The 18789-nt window shown below is 41.0% G+C and overlaps 1 protein-coding gene across 1 annotated transcript in view; it reads right to left on the reverse strand.

Annotated features, from left to right (window-relative positions):
* Nucleotides 1-18789, reverse strand: part of LOC139443786 (gamma-aminobutyric acid type B receptor subunit 1-like) — a 28533-nt gene that overhangs the window by 1736 nt on the left and 8008 nt on the right. The window contains exons 3-14 of the mRNA XM_071224703.1: nucleotides 18482-18652; nucleotides 17524-17625; nucleotides 16816-16881; nucleotides 15482-15815; nucleotides 14053-14214; nucleotides 13433-13528; nucleotides 8890-9040; nucleotides 7774-7891; nucleotides 6934-7041; nucleotides 6178-6304; nucleotides 5345-5484; nucleotides 1059-1247 (exon numbers count right to left, since the gene is read on the reverse strand). Coding sequence (XP_071080804.1) covers nucleotides 1059-1247; nucleotides 5345-5484; nucleotides 6178-6304; nucleotides 6934-7041; nucleotides 7774-7891; nucleotides 8890-9040; nucleotides 13433-13528; nucleotides 14053-14214; nucleotides 15482-15815; nucleotides 16816-16881; nucleotides 17524-17625; nucleotides 18482-18652 — 1764 coding nt within the window. The remainder of the gene's footprint in view (nucleotides 1-1058; nucleotides 1248-5344; nucleotides 5485-6177; nucleotides 6305-6933; nucleotides 7042-7773; nucleotides 7892-8889; nucleotides 9041-13432; nucleotides 13529-14052; nucleotides 14215-15481; nucleotides 15816-16815; nucleotides 16882-17523; nucleotides 17626-18481; nucleotides 18653-18789) is intronic.

Here is an 18789-nt window from a genome sequence, read left to right on the forward strand (position 1 = left end):
AGAAATAACTCAAATGTCATAACCCCTCTCCAAACTAATGGATTACATCTGAACATAAGGAGGGGCGGTCGGGTAGCCTGGTGGTTAAAGCTTTCGCTCGTCATTTTATAGATATCAAAGAGGGACTGTAGATAACACGTTATCTCTCAACCACGATCAGCGATCTGGATCACTAGGGGACTTTTTGCTGCTCTATTTGAGACATATCTTTTTATCTTGTTCAAAGAGTAATCCCATTTGGATTTTCTCTTGAAGAGACGCCCTGAACAAACAATTTGATGAGTAATGCTATTTGTTTGTTTGTTTGTATGTTGTTTATCGCCGCACTCAGCAATATTCCAGCTATATGACGGCGTCTGTAAATAATTGAGTCTGGACCAGACAATCCAGTGATTGACATCATGAGCATTGATCCACGCAATTGGGATCGAGGACGTGCATCAACCAAGTCAGCGAGCCTGACCACCCGATCCCGTTAGTCGCCTCTTACGACAAGCATAGTCGCCTTTTACGGCAAGCATGGGTTGCTGAAGATCTATTCTACCACTGATCTTCACGGGTCGATGAGTAATCATAAAGCATATGGCCAACAGGAATGTGCATTTTTGTAAGCTGAGTAAAACCTATTCAATAACACTTCTTGTTTTAAATCACAAACGTATAACACACGTGTAGAGATGGGACTAAAATGTTTGAATAAGTCTGATCTTCTGGAGAAATGTAACGATGGGCAAACCGGATAATATAATCATCGAACATCATCGAAACTTTCTTACCATTCTTTAGTAAATCATAACTTGTAAAAAAATGTTCCCGTTGAAATAATGAATAAATGCCTCGACCTAAACTGACCTTTTTGACACATGCAATTTAAGAACGCCTTCGAAAAAGCCATTTTTTTTAACGTTTCCTTATTGTTTAATGGTTTCAGTTTAATGGGGTTTTTTTTATATTTGGCCCCTTTTCGGAATGGAATCTGGACTTGACACAAAACGATCGAGAGAACGAACCAGTGCGCAAACCACAGTGAACACGGTGCCCAGCCACTCCTGCTATACCTTGGGGACAATGATGAGGCACTGTGTGACGGTGGTGGCGGTGATGACGACGAGGGAGGAGAGACAGTAGTTGAGGCTGATCTTGTCCCCCATTGCCATGGAAACAGTCACACCCAGAACGCTGAGGACGACTACGTTGTAGATGCAGACGCCGATCATCTTGGAGTCGTTCAGTCCTTCAACCTTCACCTTGGGTAAAGGAATGAAAACACCGTATGTGACAGGTATTTATTTGGTTACTTATGCTTGCCTTTAAGAAAGAAAACAATTACAGTTCAATGAATTAATAAGTAGTTACTAGTATATTTAACTATGTATTTTCACACGCTGATCGAATAAGTCCTTACTATATGTGTAACCTGTATGAAATTATCTACTTTATATATACAAATGTACAGTTCAACCTATTCAAGTGACATGATGTGTGAATATAGAGATCTATTATTCCTTTCACTGGCCTAACAAGGTTTCAAATGGTACATCAGCGTCACGTCTGGATTAACGAGGTTTCATTGGGTACATCAGCGTTGCGTCTGGATAAACGAGGTTTCAATGGGTACATCAGCGTCCCGTCTAGATTAACGGACCGCCTCTGTGGTCTTATGGTAGAGCGTCCGCCCGGAGAGCGGAAGGTCCGGGGTTCGATCCCGGGACGCGTCATACAAAAAAACGTTAAAAGATTGTACTTGTTGTTACCCTGTCTGGCGCTCGGCATTAAGGGGCTAAAACAAGGACTGGTCGGCTCGGAGTCAGTATACTGTGTCTGAGTGGGGTATTCATGTTAAACTGCGGCATGGTATCTCAGTGAGCTAGCACTATAAATCGGCATCAGTCCGGACTAGTACAAGCAGCCACACACACACACACACATACACGTACATGCACGTCGCTATATAAGTGCAATAATCTTGGACGCGACGTTAAACCCAATTTCACCTCACCTCACATAGATTAACGAGGTTTCATTTGGTAACATCAGCGTCCGTATGGGTTAACGTGGTTTTACTGGGTACACCTTCGTCACGTCTGGATAAACGAGGTTTTACTGGGTACATCAGCGTCCATGCTGGATAAACGAGGTTTTACTTTGCAAAATTATAGTAATTTCCATGTTAATACTGGTGTCTCTATCAAACATGAGAGCAAGACAGCCCAAGTAGAAGCCACCTCAACTAATACATAACTGTAACGTTACAGTAATGACAAACCGAGAACCCAGAACACGGGTAGCAGCCGTTGTAAGTGAAGGTCACGGTACAGTTGGTCGGGAAACTATGTCCCGATAGATCCAGGATAGTTATATGCGAATGAATGAGAATGGATTTACACCGCTTTGCGTGCGAAAATGTGGAGAATCGATCTCGGATTTTAAGCACAAGATCACCCCACCGCCCCAAATTGGTCCATGGACACAATAACCCAAGGAATATATGTGTATATAAATAAATGTTCTGTATGCTGTTTACCCTTATGTTATTAACATCCGAGGCGCTGTGTTAATGTCCCTTATGGTTTTGACCGTCTCCGTGGTCTAGAGGATAGAGCGTCTGCCCGGAAGGCGGAAGGTCGGGGTTTCAATCCCCGGCCGCGCCATACCAAAAGACGTGAAAAGATTATACTTGCTGTTACCCTGCCTGGCGCTCGGCATTAAGGGGCTAAGGAGGGGACTGGTCGGCTCGAAGTCAGTATAGTTTGTCTGAGTTGGGTATTCATGTTACACTGTGGCACATGTGACACTCACCCCACCTCACCCCACCTCACCTCACCTCACCTCACCTCACCTCACCTCACCTCACCTCACCCCACCTCACCAACAATGGTTTTAAAGAATGCCGCTTGTCAGATATATTCAAAGTACTTTAGATATATTCTAACTTTGGTTAAAAATAGTTCCTTGCGTGATTGTCAAATGGATGCTTAATGATGGTTCAGATTTCAATCAAAACATTTACGAAATTATAATGTAATTTTTCCGTTCACTGAGTACGGATCCATTACGACACGTCACAACATAATTGGCCCATTTCTTTAACATACGTCATCTTTCTATCACTCGGTAGTAAGTGCTTGTATTGATCTTAACTTCAAAGCTTTAATGATCCATCGCTTCTAATTGTTTTATTCCCATGTTAGTCGCAAATACATGATGACACAGCTGTTCCCTTCAACCAGACGCTACTTACTTTCCCCGATAAAGTCGTTTTGATAACAGGCGTTCCATTACCAGGGATCTCACGTAATTGTTTTCACAAATATTCATGGGTTTTTTCCTGAGACCCATATGCGTGAGTGTTTTTATGCTTTCCTCTGTCCATTCATCTGGGCGCCATTTGCGCTTCAGGGGGGTACTTAATCAATATTTCTGAGAAAATGGTAAAGGTCACTTTATAATCTGCCGGCCAAAAGAAAATATATACTGTTCGTTCTACATAAAACCAACAAGAAATGGTTATTCGATAGCGATAGTTGTGAATATGATATGGGTATCATAGTTGTGTTTGGGGCCTTACGTCTGCAGTGTTGTGACGACTGTTTTCATTCTTATTACGTGCTGATAAAGTTTGTAAGTTTTCGGTCAAATCCAATTATAAAGTGTATACACATTTTTGCCAGACAGGTTAGTTAAGAAGCCGACATGATCGCACAATGAGTATGTTTTACATACAACTGCTGATTATCAGATCACCCGGGACTTCGGCGTTACGATCTTATTGCGCTAATTTCTTGACTACCATACCTGCCAACAATAGTGACGTCAGATATAGTTTTGGTATGTCCCATATAAGGACAATACTTAAACTACTGTGGGAATTACCTGGAGTATTCCGAAAACATCATGAGCATGTATTTATTGAATCCCTGTCAAATAGTGATGATACTAGGCGTTCGCGGAAAGGTGATCGTATCCTGCCCCTCCGGTGGCACCCGTCACAAACACATGCAAAGGCAAGTCTACCGCTCACCCAAAAAAAACACGGAACACATGGCACAAATCTAAATAGGGAATTGCATCGGACATCATTTTCGTCACTTAAATCTGGAAATGTCCTCCATTAAACTCCCCGAAAGCTCTTGGTAGAAAGAGCATGCCCGATTGTACCTCAAAAGTTGTGAAATGTAGACAGTAATGGCTGGAGCTGCAGGAATATTGCTCGACACAAAGGAAAAGTTGATTATTGGAAAGTGGGAAACATCTTTTTGTCATACAGTCATACAGTCATACAGTCTTGTGGATAGTGGAGAGCAGACTTTCCGACTAATATGCATTAAAAAACCAGATCCGCAAGAAGGGGAGCACAATTAGTACTCATGCCTACTTCCTGCCCAAATGTTACATACATGTTATCAATGCGTGAACACATTACACCCGTCCTGAAAGAGCTGTACTGGCTACCTGTGAGACTCAGGATCGTGTTCAAGCTGATCATGTTTGTCTACAAATCGATCCATGGGCTATCCCCAGTATACCTCCATGAACTCACTGCCCTTTACCAACCTGGCCGAACACTGAGATCTGCAAACCAACTACAGCTTGCTGTTCCACCAACCGGCAGAACAACATATGGCGACAGAACCTTCCGAAAAGCAGGTGCAACTCTATGGAATGCACTGCCCATTGATGTCAGGGGATCTGAAGATGTCAACACCTTTAGATCAAAACTCAAGACCATCCTCTTCAAAAGAGCATACGACTGAGCGCTCTTGAGCAGGCAGTTGTCTGGATAAGTAGCGCTATATAAATGCGTAATTTAATTAATTTAATAAATGAGGAAGTCCGGCATGTCACATATTGATTTCTCAGTAAACTTCAGATGGCATTTGATTTCATTGCCTTGCACTTCTGAAGATAGATATGTAACTGTATCTTCTAAGAAGAAGAAGTAGTAGTATAGAAACCTTTTCTGACCCGGAGATATGGATATAGGAAGGGACACAATGTCACGATTGTTGTAAAAATAATCAATTTTTATGAGGTTAATAATTAATTTCCAAGACTAAGATCGTAAAAATCTGCAAGCCTTGTACAGTATGTGTGTAGGATTGGTTGTTTTGTAGACACTAATATAACTGATACTCCAATGCTTAACCAAAGTGCATATAAAGCATCACTAAAATTCATTCAGACCGGATCTAGTCACATAAATATTTTTTCTTGGAAAACATAAGGTAACACATGTTTATCGGGAATACAAGTATCTGGTGTCTTAACTACATGCACAGTCTCTAGTCATCCAAGTGAAGCTGTCATCTATCTTCTTCCCATCAGTCTATCAAAGTTGGTCTACCTTCCGCGTCTCCCAGGCCAGGAACGTCCCCAGCAGCAGCAGAATGCCCTGGATACCGAACAGCGTGGCGAGGAAGTACATCTGGTTGGGGGACTCGCATGTCTCCACGTACCCCCGGGTCTCCCGGTCATGCGCCTCGTCTCGCTGCAACAACATGTGCTGTACAGTGGAACCTTGCTATTCTCAACGACTTGGGTCCGTATTCAGAAAGATTCGAAACATATTTTAGAGATGTTTTTATAATCCTTAAACACTCAGCTAAAAGAAAGGCTCAACATGAATTCATAATCGTGCTAAGAGCAACTTGTACCCAAGAAGTCAACTCTCAGGCGACACTGTGGCTGGCTTTTTTTGCCTAACCCAGAGATTTCAAGATACTTTAGAAATGTTTGAATTCTTTTGCATCAGAAGTTATCGTTTCGCTTAGTGCTGGTCATGTGACATTCTATAGAAGGCGATTATCCGTTAAAACAGTCTTGATCATGTTGGAACCCAACAATTTCGTGCAGATTACTGAAGCTTCAGACCGATATTTTCGAAAAACTTGAAGCTTTACCTTCTTTAATCGCCTGAATTTTTTAACATCTCAGTTAAAGGGTGTTCGTTGAATAACAAGGACATATTGGTTTTCAGTGTGTCTTGATGTAGACCGGTGATTGAAATTCGGGAAGAAGTTTGCAAAAGTGTATTGACTTGTCCAAAGAAAGCAAAGGAAGTTTTCAGCTACCCTTACCATTTCATAACCTTGAACATCAGTAAAACCCATATTAAAGTAACCAGCCTGAAAAAAAGTATTTTTTAAGGAGTGCATGATTTAGTGGTCAGGAATATACCTACCTGGGGTATGAGGTCCTTATTGACGACGACGACAGGATCGACGAGGTTCCACACGACGACCACAGTGGAGTTGAGACCCACGAGTGCGCCTACCATCACGAACAGCTGAGTGTCGGTCAGTATCTGGCGGGATACGATGGCTGTTCAAGTACAGTATCACTAACCCCGAAAGATACTCTTCTCATTCTTAAAGGGACGGTGGGGTGGCCTAGTGGTTGAAGTGCTCGCTCGACACGCCTGAGGCCCGGGTTTTGATTCCCCAAATGAGTACAATGTGTGAAGTACATATCTGGTGCCGTGAAATTGCTATAATGTTGCTAAACGGCGTAAAACAATACTTGCTCACTCACTCACTCACTCACTCACTCTAATGCTTTAAGTTATCAGACTCATCCTTTCGGGTATGTTCCGGGTATATCACATCTGGCATAAAATTGGATGTTTTTTTTATACGGTGCAAGAGGGTATATGCATTTAAACCGTACATGTATTTGGTTCTTGGATTAGAAATTACTAATATGGTCTATCAGTTGAGGACTCGCTAACATAGCATTGCATTTTGCCATCTTGCCTTATTGCACTTCTTTACATATTGCCACAATTCATTCCATTTCCTAAATTGTCATTTCGCCATCTCCTTGTCACACGAAGGGGCCTGTCTGACTAATTCAAAGGGAGTCCATACCGCCATTTAACTACCCTTGAAATTCGAGGATGTCTCCCCATCACCTGAGTGTAAATAACTGTTTTACCTTCTTCTGCTTGGTGGCGTTCGTGAAGATATAATGCACCCGCCAGGTTTTAGCAAACAGGGCCCCGAACGCCATGGAGAACCCGATGACCAAGAAGAGAACTTTAGCCTGGGTTGTAGAAAATAGCACTGGCATGAATGATTATATTATATATGTATATATGTGTATTCTTTGAAGGATTAAACAGATAAAAAGATGTCGACGTGTGTGACCCCCCGTCATAAAAAAAGGTTCCGAGAATTATTTTGAGAAAAAAAGAGAAGCGATTTTACCATTTCCAAAATCTATAAGGAAAATGCATTTATCACTTGATTATTATAACGTTTTAGAAAGAAATGCTTGCCTCAGCGCTTTTTGAAATGTTTAAGAGACGACAGTTGTCACGATTCTTTAATTACAACGTTTTCTCCATCTTTCCCTCTCTTCCCTTTCTTCCGTTGTTGAATCGACGAGTTTGTTGTTGTTTCCTATGAGTCTTCAGAATTCTTATCTAAACTCCCCACGTCTCACATTATAGGTAGATACTTTTTTTATTGTATAAAGTGTCTCATAAGCCCATGTCTGGCTAAACGCACTTCACACTCTTTTTTGTTTGATGTTTTATTTTGTACAAGTTGTGCGTGTGACAGTTTTATGCCTAGTTAATGTAGTGTCCCCAGATCTTTGTGTAGCGGTAACGAGCGCTAAGATCTGATTTTAGCTAGATTGGGACACGCTATCAACCAAGTCACCGAGCCTGACCACGGGGGATCAATCCCTATTCTGATTAAGCTTTAATGAGACAGTGTATTTTGAGTGATATCTTTGTCTTTAAAACCGCATCTGAAAACAGTCACATGCCTTGCAGATGGCACTGACGACAGTCGATGTCATGTCGTGCAGGAAGACGGTGGAGTAGAGAAGGAGACAGCCAATGAGGATGAGGTTGTTTAGACGCGGGGACGACATCTTCACGATTCTGGCAATATAGATGGACAATGAACACATACACTGAGGGGCCAAAGAAACCACACCTCTCAGCTGATTTTATCATATGTTTGATTTGGAAATGGAAATATCTAAGTTAGTGATATTATATTAAAAAAATCAATTGCACTGGCGCTAAGTCATAATAATAATACTTCCACATGGTTTTAGTTTTTTAAATATTAAGTTTATTTCAAACGTTTTAAAGTTTAAAAAATAATTTGTATAATACACAACTGCTGATGGGTTTCTCAGACATGTTATCTTTGAAAATCAATAAATTTTCGGAACAAATTTACAACATTTGAAACACGTTAGGGGTCATGTGGTTGCAAATTCATTTCTTACCCCATTATTCATTGAGCAAAATATTTTTATACAAAATTCACAGATTACTTTTTACCAAACTGTTTCAGGAATGAATTATGGTTCAATAGACATAATCAAATGTATCAACAGGGTCTTTTTTCAAGTTTCAATTACATAAACAACAAACTCGGTATGGTTTCTTTTGTCTCTCAGTGTATAACTTTCTGTATCGCAAATGTCAAATATCAGGAATAGATTTTTATTACGCGAGCAAATTTTGTCCAATCCTTTTAGATTATTTAAATCAAAAACCCGACTAGAAACTACACAGATTCAAGGACAGTTTCAAATCCACCTGGGCGTGGGATGGGTGAAAAGCGTATAACGCTGACATAGCGTACTAGTATTTCATTGACGTCTTACGGACCGACCTTTTATCGAAAAACATATATTGTCCCAAAAAATGCTTGAAAGTAGTTCGTGTCAGGGGGCCTCATTTGTATATTTATCGGACCGTGATACCGAGTTTATCGAACATGTTTATTGCATCCATAACACAATCCATTATGTGATAAAAACTTTATGGTGTTGTTCAACCAGCAAGACTAATTGCTCTCTAGACAATAATCAAGTTTAAAAAAATGTTCAATTTTTCTGTCAGATATGATTAATGATACTAACTTAATTTTCCGGAAGAGCACGTTGAATGCCAAAAAGAGGCAGCTGAGAACGATGCCCAGCCCGGCCAGAGCGCAAATACAGATGTACATGGGGAGGGGGAGACGTTCCAGCTTCCTTATGACCTGTACCGAGTCCTTGGGTACCTTGTCACCTATGGGATATATCACACAATATTATCACACAATGCAAGTTACTCATAGATCGTTTCTTGTTTATACAAACCCCTTACGGGTATAACATTTATGCTATTTGCAAGAAATGTATATATATCAAAAGAAACCATAAACTTGAAAATTGAATTTGACAAAACATGCAAACGTTATCAAAAGGATGAAAACAGTCGCAGAATCACTGAGTTTCCGTACAAACCACAATTATGATACCCGTATCAAATACATCCCCATCGGATAACCATTTCTTGTTTGCTTTTAGCTACCGTCAAACATGGGCTTTCTTTTGTCCGACAGTTTACATGTATAATTGTAAATATAAGAAGAGGAATCTGGAAGCATTTTAACTGTGTCCAATCCTTTTGAATTGACTAGAAGCTACACAGAGGGCAAGCTTCTGGTGCACCTAGGGGCGGTCGGGTAGCCTAGTGGTTAAAGCGTTCGCTCGTCACGCCGAAGACCCGGGTTCGATTCCCGACATGGGTACAATGTGTGAAGCCCATTTCTGGTATCCCCCGCCGTGATATTGCTGGAAAAACCATATTCACTCACTCACTCACTCTGGTGCACCTAGAAGTGTGGGTGAGTAAGAAGCGTATTGCGCTGATACAGCAATACATGTTTTTAATGGCATTCTCATCAGCAATGATCTATGTGTCACATATTGTGTCATGCGAATGGGACTGAACCCGGCTGTTGTACGGGACGAGGTGCCACGTTCCCACTACTCCACTTTGTCAGCAAGTGTGGGTGGGTTATTTTTAAAGCCCACATGCTACAGAAATAAATAGTTATACCACTAAGAACGCGTATTGTGTATTTGCGCTGTAATTGATTAGTGCGTTTAATCGAAATACATGTTTCATCCACGTTCCGAAAGATCCGTGCATTCATTCATTATGAATGGATTTCTTTCAGTCTGTGTTCCTGAAGCTACTGTTTGGTTACTTACTCCTTGTTCATATTTGAAACAAGACATGAAATTCACAATATGGTTCTCTTAAGGTTACATCGAGGAACGGTCCAAAGCAGTCAATTACGGGTTTTCCATTTCTATGTAGTTCATAAAATAAGCTATGATTATTCATATAACATCTTACGTAATATATCATAAAATATTAAAAAGTATTTTTGACGACAGTTATCAGTGATAAGTATCAAGTATTAAATGTAACAAATCAAAATAACAGGGATAGCATGAACAGCAAAAGTGGGGGGAGGCAGAAGCTGAATAGTTTTGGTAAGGATGTTATATGTCGGGTACTTTGCAAATTATGAGAATAGAGCCACATATATTTTCCATAACCATACGAAAATTCTGCTTAAAGCAGAGTCCGTTGTATGATTCCGACTATATTATTAGCAGTTGTTTATGAAATACTGTCAATAAGTGACGATACCAGGTGTTCGCGAAAAGGATGGCGTGTCCTGTCTAACCGGTGGCAACCGCACAAATACATGCAAAGGCAAGGCAATTATTCACCTGATCAAACACGGGAACATAACGTAAGTCTTTATAAGTCAAAATAGAGAATTGCATGGGACATCATTTTGGTCACTGGTGCGTTTACCAACTGAGCTAATCCCACCAACATGCATTTTCCGGAGGCTAGGGGGAAGTTAACTCTCTTGCCTCGAGAAGATGACCAACATGTGAAGACCTCAAAGACACAGTAACTGAAGTGTTCTCACAGTTCCGCTCTTTGCAATAAGCGTTCCTTATATGAAACAGGGTGCTGACAGTAAGAAGTTCTCGATAAGGTCGATCCGTAATTTAGGATTACAGATTAAGAAAATCCATTATAACTGGGCGAATAAGAACCTCTTGCCCTATGATTGTGGGGTCGAACCCTGTTTCGCCCCGATTACGTTTCTAGATTTGTCAGCACCATAACCGTGCTCGTGGGTTTCACCGAAGTGGTAAACGTCTTACTCCTGCATCACTTCGGGCTTTCCTCCCACATTAAGCTGACACGCCGCGATATAACTGGAATACTGTTAAAAGCGGCGTTAAACACAACTCACTCACTCACTCACTCACTCACTCACCCACTCACTCAATGTCAACCACAGCCTGCAGGTGACTCTGAAGGAGTAATGAAACAGAGGCTTGATGTATATATCCATATGATAGTATAAAGGCAACTCTCCTATTGGTGGCTACCATTCATGGGTTTTTTTCTCTGTGTTTATTTCTTCTTTCGTCTTTCTATGTAGCCTTTCCGCTATGTCACATACTTTCTGTGCACTCTTTCACAGCTGTGTAGTACAGTTATGCTTAATGATTCAAAAGTAAGGACACACACACGCACATGCACCATACTCAGCACGTGGGCCCCTCCCACTTCATGTAAATTCGGCGGAGTGTCATTCCTATACCTTTATTAAAGCACATTTTTCAAAAATTCAAAACGAATTTAGATAGCATTAATATGCGTTCAAAATGTCAAAATCAACTTTTGTTGTTTTAAAATAAAAAATCATTAACCCGCAACGACAAAGAAGCCAGAAATTCTGTTTAAACAAGACTACAGTTGTTTCAGGTTTTATACGTTGCTGCTGAAATTCTCACCCTTTACGGATGTGCGAAACGCAAACTGAACACTATAAAACTGTTGTAAAGTTTCTAACATATCACATTCTGTAAGAGGACACTGATGGCGAACGTTTTATGAGGAAACTTTAACCCCTGTCATAGGAAAACATGGCATATGGATTTCAAAGTCTGTTTTATACACAAAGTTTCTAGGCTACTTCTGGCCCCTATATCATGTGTACAAAAGTACCTCGAAAAATTGTATATAAAAATACAGGTATCCATTTATCTTGTATCTCCATGAACAATGAATGTCTAAACACATATATAAAAGGGGACACCTCGGTTTGCCGGCACCTATTGTTCTGGGTTAAAAATTACCCAACCATTACTGACAAGTGTACAATAGTGTAAATAATAAATAGTATATTTACAATTTAGTTGTCTGTAAATCATGAAATTAATGCATCACCAAATTAATGCTAATATCAACTCCTGGTCTAAAACGCATCATTAAATTAATGCAAATAGGCCTGCTTTTCAAGGCTAAAAGTCATCACTTATCAGTAAACGATAGCACCAAGACTGTAGACTTGTAACGCCATGATGCAGTATGGGGTGATAGCAGTTCGATTGATAAATATCATTTGCTGACTTCACAGACTTAACTTCAACTGCTTGACATGTGATCTAACTTCCATGAGTGAGTGAGTGAGTGAGTTGGGTTTAACGCCGCTTTTAACAATATTCCAGTTATATCACGGCGTGTCAGCTTAATGTGGGAGGAAAGACCGAAGTGATGCAGGTCTCAGACGTTTACTACTTCGGTGAAACCCAAGAGCACGGGTATGGCGCTGACAAACCTAGAAACATAACTGGGGCGAACCGGGATTCGAACCCACAATCATAGTTTTCTGGCGTGCCCAAGGGACGCAACTCTGCACAGCGAATCGCGGCGCCTTAGACGACTGGGCCATCCGTGCCCCCTTAACTTCCATGAAATAAACAGTAGGAAATTCCAAATAGGGCATATTCAAATGAAACAGGTCGGGTCAGATTACACGAGTAACCTTATATTAATATCAGGTTTGCTGTGTGAAGTAAGCGTAAATCTGAAATGTCTTCAGAGATTTCTATTGTTTATGGTAAGAGTTGTGTCGCTTGTATTTACGCATTTGCAGTATTTGACCTAGTTAGCAGCTGTCCAAATTTAAATGTCCTAAGGTTGTCTATTCACTGCTAATCCAAGAAAGGAAAAGACCAATGGCGTATTTAAGAGACACAATCAAGAGTGTGTAAATTGTGGTTTAAGCTGCTTCCAGCAATATTTTCATAGATTTCTTGCGATTTAAGCCAACTTTTCCCAAGCTTTTGTTTCTCGAATTAGGAAACAACATGCATAGCTAACGTCATGTTTGGACAAAGACGCGGAATATCCCTTCTCTTAAAAAGGAAACGAAAATACGTTGAATGAGGTGAGGTGAGGTGAGGTTGGGTGAGGTGAATGGGGTTTAACATTGCGTTCAAGATTATTGCACTTGTATAGCGACTTGCTTGAACATGTGAGATACCATACTGCAGTTGAATCTAGATAACCTCTCAGACAGTATACTGACTATGAACCGACCAGTCCTTATTTTATATCCTTAGTGCCGAGCGTAAGGCGGGGTAACATTAAGTACCATCTTCTAACGTCCTTTGGTATGACGCGGTCGTACATCGAACCCCGGACCTTCCGCTCTCCGGGAGGCCACTCCATCCACTACACGACAGAGGCGATCTTGAAGAAGCTAAATTGGATAAGTCACAAACAATGGATAGCGATGGAGAGACTGACCATTCCAGACGACGGGGGCGGAGTCGACCAGCCACTCGATCTTGACGTCAGTCTGGAGGTTGGCGTCGTACAACCCCACCATGTCGATCTTACTGTCTGAAACATGAAACGTGCTTTGAGGACACTCATCTGACGGAAGTCTGCTTACACAGATTATTCCAACAGATCTCGAGAAGAATCAACCATTAAATGGGACAGAGATCCGAGAAGCAGTCAATATGAGAAAGGCTGTAATTTCGGGTTGGCGGTCAGGTACGGAAAAGATGCCAATGCAGCCATCCTTAGTTTTATGTAACAATAAAATTTAATGTTGATTCAAAATTAAATGGACACCTTAAACTTGCGGAAAAAGGTTGTAATGCCGCATTGACGGTCAGCCACCGAAAAGATGTAAAATGCAACCGTTCTTTAGAAATATGTAACAGTGAAATTTACTGTTGTTTCATACTTAAATGGACACAATAAGACACGCCGCCAAGTTAAACTCCTTCTCTGAACCCCATGATGCTGCGTACTTGCAAGCTCAAAAACGCATATGGTTTGTCCAATAGGTATACGTCACGAAGGAAGGTCTAGATAACCATCAAGGTTGTGTCATACTGGATATGTTCGCAACTTACTCTGCAGCCTGTCTACGCGGTACAGTGACACCATGTCCCCCTTTTCGTTGAATCTGAACTGCCCTCTGATCCCCAAGAAATTGACCCTCCTCGTGTTGTCCAGAAGAAGCATTCCCAGGTCGTCGTCAGAGTAGTCAAAGTCCTCCAGGCCCTTGCTGCTGCCTGAAGCACAACGTAGCAGATGGCCTTGACGTGCAGTGTCATTTAGGAATGGATATCATTGTTATAATAATTAAATTTTCGTTGTGTTCATTAAAATTCCTGTGATCTGATTAGCTGAATTGGTCACGTGTTATTGCATTCATTTCCCAATGAATGTAAAAAATTAAGCCACGCCCACCGAGGCGCACTACTTTTATTACTTCGGAATGTCGGGGAATCCCAATATTACAGCCGAGGGAATTCCCTATCTGCTCACGTTTATCGTCATGCACAGGACATTTAGCGACTTTCATGCATGTTCATTGTCTAAACATACCTTTGAAACCGAAGGCCGAGAATGAATGAAACCGCAAACGTGCAGGCTCGCTGCCCTGTTTTTTTTCGGCTCGCCTCGGTTCAACTTTCATGTCATCGGGTTTCATTTCTAACTAGCATTTTACAAACTCTGTTTTACCATAATCAGGGAAGTAATGTTTGAATCTGACGGTAACTGACCATGCAATTTGAAACAGCCGCCCTCTCCCGGACATATTTCTTCTGGTTCATTACAGTTTGACTGTTGCAGTTCTTTTCGCCTCTTTGTCTTAATTGACAGGTCCAATGAACATTGTTTTGATCCTGCTCTCCGTTGATTGGCTACTGACTGTGTAGGCGTGTCAAGTTATGTGCATAAATTAAACGATCACCTGATTCATGTCACGCCACAGTATGTTTTCCTACACCTGGAATGTTTATCAATGTCGTCATTTTTGTCTGTTTTGATATATGCAACTGTTTGGGGTTAAACTATTGTAGATAAAACATGTTTTACATTGTCGAATTTAATTATAAGCATTGACTGTATATTTTTTTCGGTTCATTGAGGTATGAATCGAAAAACCGATGTGCAAACTTTTGTAAGAATCCGCTACGCGGACTCATACAGTTTGCACATCGGTTTTTCGATTCATACCTCAAAGAACCGAAAAAAATACACAGTCAATCTTTAAAACAATATCACGCCTGGGTATAGTAAGATGGGACATTTTATCTATGTTTTACATGGGCACCTCAACTAAATGATTATCACACGAACATAGCAAGATATAGTATATCGCGGTGGGTAACAGTGAATAATTTCCCCTTCTGTTTGCCTTTATTTGGGACATATTGACAGATCAGAAGTTAATGTCATATCTAACTGATATCAGCTCCAAAATTGTTCCAATCAAATTACTCTTTCAAAAGAGAGCACCCTGCAGTTATCGACTACTTGTGCTATACAGACCGTTATTCATGAGATCCGTGAGAGTGCCATTCAGTGCCAGACATATCGCCCAGGTTGTATCGTACGTCATTGGACCAAAGCGCAGACCCGGCATGTCAGGGGTCGTCCTGGCAGCAAACTGGTCCAGAAACTCCGCAGGGGTAAGGCCAGACAACGCTTTCTCTCCCCGGGGGTTCTGGTAGATTCTGTCAACAGCCCAATACCCTTCTATAGCTTCAGCCAACTGTTCCTCCGTGCAGTCCATCAATGGGTTGGCCACCTTCCACCATGCTGTCTCGTACCACCCGTTAATCACCCATACGACCTTGGGGCCGTACAGCCCCACCTTGTAGGCCTGTGAAAAGGGAAAATGTGGTTGTATGTTATTTCAACGTTACGTCAACTTCTGTTCAAATGGACAGATGGATCTCACCTTTGCATATCAGGGACTACCAGTCTGCCAACAAAGGACGCTGGCCAGGCTTTACGGAAATAGCCGAACGTGATATTGAGGGCGCACTTGCAAAAAGCGACCGTACCACCAACTCCCATTCTTGAAAAGACGGTCGTAAGTCTACAGTCGCTTTGCATAACCAAACCCAGGAGAGTAACTGCGGGCCCCCAAATTATGGGATATGTTTCGATTCAAAACCTGCTGTGATTGACCGGACCCTAAACGAACACGGAGCCTCGTTAATCCGGACAGTAATGTTCCGACCGCCCAGGACTCGTGAGGACTCCGTGCATCAGTGCAGATTCCAGCATGCAAAGTTTGTCGTAAGGGGCGACTAAATTCATTCAGCCAGGCTCGGTGACTAAGGTGATTGTATGTCATCGTGTCCCAGTTGCGTGGACCGATGCTCATGATGCTGGATTGTCTGGTCAAGATTGGATTATATATAGACCGCCGTCATGACGCTGCAATGTTGCTCTGTGCGGCGTTCAATAACAAATGAATGAACGAAATCCTCTGCACTGACAAATGCCCGCAAGAGCCAACCATGTGTTGGAAGTGATGTCACATCTCATATGTGTAAAGTTTCCAGCAGTCAGAAAGGCGGGGTGTTCGATCTAATAGCGAGAGCCCTCCTGGGTTTCTTTGTGTAACACACTGAGCATTACCCTTAACTGGACATGTTTTCATTCATGAACAAGTGAATGGGGTTAAAGGCCGCTCTGAACAGTATTCCAGTATTCAGCTTGATGTGGAAGGAAAGCCAGAAGTGATGCAGGTCCTAGACGTTTCCCACTTTGCTTAAACCGTGTCCCACATTTCACGAATGAGGTAAGTGTATCACTTATTTATCAGAACGATTTGTTAAAGCCACAATGTCGGACAGTACAGATTTACTCACATGACAAAACACTTGCTGAGCCATATCAGCATAAAAACTTCCAACGATTATTCGGACGTCATTGGTCTGAAATTTGAAAACGATACATTTGAAAATAGTAAATAAAAGCGACAAAACCCTTTCTATATTCATAACATATCTCGGCATAAATCAGATTGTACGATTCCGACTATATCATAAGCAAATGTTTGTGATTCACTATCAAATAGTGATGATACCAGGTGTTCGCATTTCAGTGTTGAACAAGAATCAAGACATTGCCAATGAGGATACATTACTGCATTTCATGCATACATCTCGCTGAATACAGTCAAGTCTCGTTAATCAGACAATCGGCTTTATCCGACACTAATGATAGGAACCGATTAAATCAGTGCTATTTAGACCTGTTAATCCGACAGTCTCGCACTCCGACTCCGACACACCTAACTTTCAACGAAATACTGAAATCACTCATTAATCAGTCTCGTTAATCCGAGACACAACAATAGGAATATTTCATTTATATTTTTTTATTACGTGTTTGTATCTTTATCTATCGTGTAGTTGTCCGATTTTCGATCACGAACGTTGATACTACCTAATTTCGTTTATCCGACATACTCGTTAATCCGACATAATCATATGCAACCAACAATGTCGGATTAACGGGACATGACTGTAATTAAATGGTATAGGAGATGTAGAACGCAGCACCGGGGTGGGTACCTTGAGGTTTTCCACCTGTATCTGGGGGGTACTGCTGATGATCTCTGACCTTACGATGGTGATGTTGGCCTCCTTCATGCGCTTGATCAGGTCAGCTATTGGCTGGATCGGATACATAACATAAAGATAACATCCTATAAACAACATGGAAACTGAGGTAAGAAAATTAGTTCCTGGCATTATCGTCCGGATAGTCAGGTTTCCTATGTAATGAGGTCCAAACAACCCAAGAGTCCCACACTATAACGAACAAGTTTCCGGCCACACTGAAGCACAATATCAGGAGAAATATCTGACTGTAAATGGTAAATCGGTGATATAGCCAAGTGGTTAAAGCGTTCCCTAACATAGGTACCATTTGTCAAGGCCATTCTTGATGTCGATCGTCGTTATATTGACGGAATATTTGTAAATGGAGCATAGAACTGCACCTTGTTCTATTTATAACAAGTTCATATGTTTAAAAAGGGGATGTCGGTAAACACTTCATTTCTTTACATTTTAAAAATAAACAAAATAAAATCTACACCCATAGTGGCTGAAAGGGAAAAAGAACGAAAAAGCTATGATTTGATGTGGGTATCATACCTGTGTTTTGGACCTTTGCTTTGCAGTGTTTCGATGACTGTTTTGAGCTTAATCACGTTTGGATAACGTTTGGATTTTTTCTACAAAATATCGTTTTCAAGTGTATACTTTCTTTTGCCTTGCAGATTATGTATGGGATAAGTTCGTTGTTTGTGAAGTGAATGATTATCAAGGATCAGCAAAGAACAATGTGAGAGTTACAGTTAGATCAAAAGGACGTTCGAGTAACGTAACATTTTTCATAATAAATCCTTTTGCAGTTTATGTATGTGTTTTGTTTTAAATTCCAACATTATTCTTTACTGTTCACACCGTTCAAAACATAATATATAATTATTACAATGCACCTCTTTAAATGTTGAAAACTCACCGCCGAGAACAGCTCATACGACTGGTGAATGGTTGCAATACTCGACCAACCAAACTGCTTGAAAATGTCGACAATGGCAGGATTGACATCTACATCCGGGGTATTTGCACGGAAGAAACGTGGAAAGCGTGATTTGTCTGATAGAGCCGGTGATACTGATATGTAGGACATCTAGAAAGATGAAATTATACGGCAAATGATATTTCACTGGGGATGAAGTTGCAAAAGACAAATAAAGTTTTGAAATGATATAAATATTTTACAGTATGTTAGGTACATGAAACACTGTTTTGGAAACCGAAGGAATG

The sequence above is a fragment of the Haliotis cracherodii genome, unplaced genomic scaffold, assembly GCF_022045235.1.
Source record: "Haliotis cracherodii isolate W230 unplaced genomic scaffold, xgHalCrac1.p SCAF_5, whole genome shotgun sequence".
Classification (NCBI taxonomy): domain Eukaryota; kingdom Metazoa; phylum Mollusca; class Gastropoda; order Lepetellida; family Haliotidae; genus Haliotis; species Haliotis cracherodii.